At 38.6% G+C, this 6469-nt stretch overlaps 1 protein-coding gene and 1 long non-coding RNA gene across 2 annotated transcripts; both read left to right on the top strand.

Moving 5' to 3' along the window:
- The first annotated feature begins 1192 nt into the window (after positions 1-1192).
- On the top strand, positions 1193-2586 carry LOC116849150 (rRNA-processing protein FCF1 homolog). Its single transcript, XM_032826030.1, has 5 exons — positions 1193-1351; positions 1516-1598; positions 1677-1748; positions 1929-2238; positions 2358-2586. Exons 1-5 carry the CDS (start codon positions 1349-1351, stop codon positions 2499-2501), a joined length of 612 nt encoding a protein of 203 aa, XP_032681921.1. The 5' UTR covers positions 1193-1348; the 3' UTR covers positions 2502-2586.
- Positions 2587-2752: 166 nt separating this feature from the next.
- Positions 2753-5439, top strand: LOC116848658. The gene is made up of 4 exons (XR_004378994.1): positions 2753-3052; positions 3716-3817; positions 5011-5229; positions 5350-5439. It is a non-coding gene; the product is annotated as an uncharacterized LOC116848658 (long non-coding RNA).
- Positions 5440-6469: the final 1030 nt, after the last annotated feature.

The following is a 6469-nucleotide window of genomic DNA, read 5'->3' as shown; positions in this document are numbered from 1 at the left end:
TTTGGATTTTCTTGGATTTTTTAATTTTGTTTGTTGGATTAATTATTATAACATTTTGTTCAAAATGTAAAAGTAATTATCACTGGTTTACTACATTACATTAATATTCATCGCATATCGAATGTTGCATTGTTTCAATATCTATTAGCAAATTATCCAATAAACAACAAGTAAAAATTATGTAACTATTATTTAGTGTTTGCTAGGTATGTTATAATATACTGTAAGTACTATAAGGATACATTATATATGCATTAATCGTAAAAATATCGTTGGAGTCATTAGGAATCGCCGCGTGCCGCTCGATCGTCAAGTTTAACCCTTATAGAAATATCATACTAAGAATCATTGATAATTACTTATTTTCAGTATTAAAAATACTGGATAATAAGTAATTATCAATGATTCTTAGTATGATATTTCTATAAGGGTACCTTTACCAATTCAATGCTTAATATTCGTTAATTTTTACATACATGTCAAAGAACTGGACATATTAGAGAACCACAATATATATTTATTTATACACTTATTGTTGTCTTTATTTCACTATTGTGTGTTAAATTTATACATACATATTTTATTTATGCTGCAAGTGGTTCTGCACTTTATTAAACGTGATAAAACAGCGCGGCGTATGTCATATTCCATCTCTCTCTTCCTTCCTGTTTTACTATCGAAATCTGATTTTATGTTTCGATTTTTTTACATTTATCCCTTGGGGGCACGCGTGATGTTGATTACATAGCGAAGCATTGTAAGAATAGGAAAAGTAGGGGTAACTGGCAGTCCATACTTATATAGTCAGAAATTACAGTTGAAAAAAAAATAAAAGTATTCTCGTATGTCTCATACAGTGATTAAAAAAAGCGGGAGTGATCATTTTGTTGTAAGATGTCATGGCCGAATCGGATATCCGGTTGGTCACAGCCTTTCCATTAAGGGACGTCTACATTGGAAGTAAATAGCAAGAAGTAGGAAATAAGAGTAAGAAATTGACCAACCACAGTCGAATGTGAGAAGAATAATCAACTATGATTGGTCAATTTCTTATTCTTACTTCCTACTTCTTACTGCTTACTTCCAATGTAGACGTCCCTTTAGAGATGTCCGAAGCCAATCAATATGTTGTTTTTCCGAGCTAGAAGGTTATTACGGAAAGCAGCATATTGATTGGCTGCCGCTGAACTTCCGCCGCACAGCAAACATTACCGCGTCCTGTGTGCAAAAGCCATTAGACCTGCAGCCGAAGAGAGAGTGTAGCGTAGTTAATTATGTTTTAAATTCATTTTTTTATTATTACTTTAACGAAAAGAGCTGAATATACAGAGATTTGTTAATTATTAAGATGGTAAGAGTATAATTTTTACTAATATTACATTTTAAATAAATTGAAAAGCATGCCTAACTTTAAATTCAACAAGTTACAAGGTTATGTATCTATTTCAATCTTTTAAATATATTTTATTCTGTTGTCATACAATGAAGTTTATTATAGAATGAATTATGTTACAGGGCAAAAATAAAAAAACTCGTAAGGTAGTCATGCAAAGATTTGCTCAGATGAAGAAGATGATCAGTTTGAGTGATTCACGAATGTAAGCTAATATAAGATATTTTATAATTGTTAGATATTTGTAAGCAATGTATCACAATAAGATTCGAATATTTTATAGAAAACCAGAGAAACGTCTACCATCTAAGAAAACTCCAAAAGAAGACAAGTCTAAAATAAAAATCACAGAGGTGTAAGTAATATTAGATACTTAAATGAGAGAAAGAGAGTAAAAGAAAAGAAAGAGAATGAGTAATTCATCTAGTTTATATCATTTAGTAGTAGGATTTTTATGTGTATGATGTTATAGAATAATTATTCATTACGAAATAACTTTATACTTTTAAGCTGTAAGATGATTTATATTTCAAAGGCCACAACAATCGTCAGCTCTGTTTTTCCAATACAACACACAGCTTGGTCCACCATATCATATCTTAATTGATACAAATTTTGTCAATTTTTCCATCAAAAACAAATTGGACATTATACAAAACATGATGGAGTGTCTTTATGCAAAGTGTATACCGTACATAACAGATTGTGTAATGGGGGAATTGGAGAAGCTTGGACAAAAATATAAGTTAGCATTGAAGATTATCAAGGATCCACGATTTGAACGATTATGCTGTATGCATAAAGGAACATATGCAGATGATTGTCTTGTGAATAGAGTTACACAAGTGAGTACAGATTTTGTAAATATAATGAAATTCTTTTCTTTGTTTATGATACAAATTTGAACAGAATGTTATTGTGGAGAAGATGAAACGTCAGACTGTGCATTACTTTATTATTTCAGCACAAATGTTACATTATCGCAACGAATGACAGAGATCTGAAGCGGAGGATACGAAAAATACCAGGTGTGCCAATTATGTATGTGTCTCAGCACAGGTATACGATAGAACGTATGCCGGACGCCTACGGTGCACCCAAGAAGTAGACCTAATTTAGAATCATTTTTTTTATATTGTTAATATTTACAGAAAATGTGTTGTTTTTGTAAATAAACCTTTATATAATATCAATCCTCTTGTCATTTTCAAAAACATTTTTTGTCAATAACAAAATATTCGATTTGTATGTTCTTATTTCTTGTTGATCGAAATTGGAAAGAAATAATAAAGATTTTTAACTCTAAACAAAATCATACTGATCGATAAAACTGCAAATTTACATCGCCGAGTTTAATTGAAGAGTGCTGACATCTCTATTGGAAATATAACACTTAAATACTAATGTTATCGACGGTGCATTGATTTTACCGACAGATGCAAGGGTTATGGAGTTAACGAATTCGAGTTTGAGTTGAACAGACACGAAGAGAAGATCAGTAATCGTTGTAACGATGAGAAATGCTAATTTCCGCGTATGTATTTTATTCCGGGAATATTCTGAATGCTCAGACATAAGTATGTTATGTCGCCGGCACGAAATTGGAACGGGGACAGTCGCATAATGTTGCTGCTTGCATCCTTACAAACGAGCGCAAAGGTGAGATTACAAAAGTACATATTTTTGTTCATTATAAAATGTCGGAAACTTATCTATTAACCATTAATCGTTATTGTCGATGCGACGAGAATACAAATGATGCGTAATATAATACATCACATGACAGTTCTTATCAATCAAGATCGCGTATCGCGGTCTCCAAGGTTAGGAAAGTGTGATACGCGCGTGGATTAAAATAATTGATGATTTCGGCGCACAAAGTGTCCCGGCTTTTCTACATCCGGATAAGTGTCGAGATTCTCCTCCGCTCTCGCCCCTTCCCCCCTCTTCCCCCGTTGCCTCCGTTAGGTTGTGACCTTTCTAATATCGCGGGACAACAAATGGCATACGGAACGCGTGCGTTACCACCGTGGAACGCGGGACATTAATCATGCGCTCGCGAAGGATTCAACGTCCTGTTGCATCCGTCGTCGTGAGACAAGTCTTCGAGTCGGACTTCAATCCGCCTCTTTGTCTTAAGTTTATTCTTGAGTTAACTGTCCAGACTTCACTGTTTATTTAAAGTAATTTATATTGTTACACGGAGTATCTGATAATTCATGACACTCGTTGTGTGTGTGTGTGTGTGTGTGTGTGTGTATATATGCAAGTAAATCTCATCACATAAAATCAAATTCTTTACCACATGTAAAATAATTTCAGGTCACCCTGCTCCCTGAAGAAGTCAACTGAAATGTTCACGAAACGTTGGAGCCAAGTATGAAAGACACGGAAGACGCGGTCCAAGCCCGGAAAACGAACGAAGTAACTACGTAAAATTTTGTATTATTAATAGAAGAAGATTAACGAATAATCACGTGCGATAACATAGAGAAATTTTGTGTTTGATGCGTTCTATTTGCATACGAGTATCATAAATTGGCAGACACTATAATATTCACATTCTCTATAATATTATTAAGTTATTATTATTATTAATAATAATAATTATTATTATTATTAATTATATATTTATTATTAATTACTATATTATTATTATTAATATTGTTGTTATTATATATATTAATATTATTATTATTGATTACATATATTATTACATATTATAGCGCGCAAAAAAAACAAGGTAATCTCTTAAGCCTTGTCCAGACTTGTATCGTATCACCATATTTGTATGGAGATTTGTATCCTGATCGACCAAGTGTGGACAGGGCGCCATATCGTATCCGCGTATCAAAAATTGATACGGTGATATGCTACGGTCATGATCGACCTCGAGTCGGCATTTTGCCGTTACATCAAAGAAATGATGCGGACACAGTCAGTCTGGACGCTACCCCGATCTGTATCATATGACCCTTCTTCACGCGAGGAGTGGAGCGGGGAATACACACACTTTTTTTTATCTTTTGTTTTTTTTTATTTATCATCGCTGCATCTTCTTCTTCTTTCTTTACGTGTAACAAATAAAAATGTAGTTGGCAACAGTCAACACTGTACAGAGAAAGAAAGAGAGAGAGGGAGGGGGAGAGGGGGAGAGACAGACAGACAGACAGACAGACAGACATTAGGTCTGTCCTCTTTAGCTGAACTGCCTGAACTGCAATAAGTTAGAGTGAAACAAAATATATTTGTCTCACACTAACTTATTGCACCAATGTATGTACATCAATTCAGCTAAAAAGAACAGACCTATTGTTATACACACTGAAGACAATACGGAACTAAAGATACGGATGTATCAAATGGAAAAACAAAAAAGATATGGGACAGATTCGGGTTGAAAACTAAGCCTTATCACGGTATCGTATCAGCATACCATATCATGATCGGACACGCGATACGATAATGCGATACAAGTCTGGGTGTAATATATAGGCGATAACATATTCGCGGATGCACTTTACGTCACAGTTTCGTGTTCGAAAAGACATGCCTAAATTGTCGTTGCAGCTTACTATCGTCGGCAAGTGCTACTTTACTTTCCGTCGACTTTCCAGATCAAAGCGACGACTTGTCTATTTCATCCGATAGAAAAAGACCGTTAGATAAGGGCATATTCTTCAGGGTCCTCGTCAAAAGTGTACTCACACTATTTAAACCCACATAACGCGAGTCAATTCGAGACGATGTCGTTTACCCCGTGGGACTCTCAACGTGGAGCTACGATCGGGCAGATTGGTGGCTGGCCGAGGATGAGGAGAAAAGGATGGATAAAGGTTTGTTTCATACTTGTAAATCGGTGAACTTATCAAAGGGCGAACCGATGTACATGGCGTACCCATTCATACAGCATCATACCTAGTAAACTAGATTAAAGGAAAGCAACGGTTGAACAGGCGAGCGAAAGAGCGAGCGAACGAGTGAGCTGCGTGCGTACGTAGGAGTGAAGGAAAGAAGAGGAGAGAAGGCGGAAAGCAGAAGGAGACGGTCAGTTTAGTTCGTAGGTAGAAGACCGAGAGAGGATCGAGCGGAACGCTCGATTGCGGTAACGGATTAGTTATAAAAGTGGCGTAGGGCCGCGGATATGTATCTACAGCGTCCGGATAGGTCCGGAGGACCCCGGCGACTCTCGCCCACTCTCCCTCCTCGTCCCTTTGCCATCGCCGCGCTTCTTCGCGTGGCAGTCCGCACCCCCTGCTCGCCCTTCCAGGTATTTCCCCTCCTCCCCCACGCATTATTCATCTCTTGTTCTCCGTCCTCGTCATCCTTTTCTCCTCGGTCCTCGGTATCACTCTAGCTGCCTCCTTCTCTCTGTCTCTTTTCTTCGTTCTTTTGCTTTCTCCTCTTCCCTCTCTCGCCAATTCGTCGCTCTCTCTCTCTCTCTCTCTTTTTCTCTCTCTCTTTCTCTCGCGCGCGCGCCCTCGTCGCGTCTTCCTCACTCCCGTCAAAACGAAGCAACGTCCTCGTCGCGTCGAGGCTCCAGCACACGGCGGCCATCTTGCATACCTGAGCCTCCGCATTGCTCGTTCCTCGAGGGCAAAAGGGAGAATATCTCAGCGAGACGACGGCGGGATGCGCGAGGCGAGTCGAAGGTGGAAGGATCGCGCGTGGAAGATGGCGGAGAGGGAAGGCTGAAGAAGCTAGTCGGTGAGAGGGACGAGGTGGGGGTGGAGGGGGACAGGAGAATGAGGCCCCGGTTGAGACAGCGGGCCCCGACGAAGAGCAAGTGCGAAGGAGAGACTATCCCTCAGTACGACAGACAAAGAGGCACATACACCGATAGGCAGTGGTAGGAGAGATAGGAGAGAAAGAGAGTGGGTAAGAGAAGAGGAGGGAGATGGGAAAGAGTACCGCGATAAGAGCGAGCGAAATGAGCGTTAGGAAAAGGAAGGAGCGACGAAGACAGGAGGTCGAACGTTTCTTGACACGAAAGAGGGGACCAGGGACAAGGGGAAGCGAGGAAGAGAAAAGGAGAAGGAACGATATCGGTAAAAGAGCGAGTGGGACTCACGTGGA

This window comes from Odontomachus brunneus, unplaced genomic scaffold (assembly GCF_010583005.1).
Source record: "Odontomachus brunneus isolate Ranch 3 - 2012 unplaced genomic scaffold, Obru_v1 Obru_scaffold_005, whole genome shotgun sequence".
Classification (NCBI taxonomy): Eukaryota; Metazoa; Arthropoda; class Insecta; order Hymenoptera; family Formicidae; genus Odontomachus; species Odontomachus brunneus.
The sequence above is the reverse complement of the archived record's forward strand: the minus strand, read 5'-3'. Positions and strand labels throughout refer to the sequence as shown.

Excerpts from the sequence above, each read along its gene's own strand:
- LOC116849150 (XM_032826030.1), top strand. Across the intron at positions 1,749-1,928 it reads AAAATAAAAATCACAGAGGT|GCCACAACAATCGTCAGCTC; the intron begins GTAAGTAATATT and ends TATATTTCAAAG. Across the intron at positions 2,239-2,357 it reads TTGTGAATAGAGTTACACAA|CACAAATGTTACATTATCGC; the intron begins GTGAGTACAGAT and ends TTATTATTTCAG.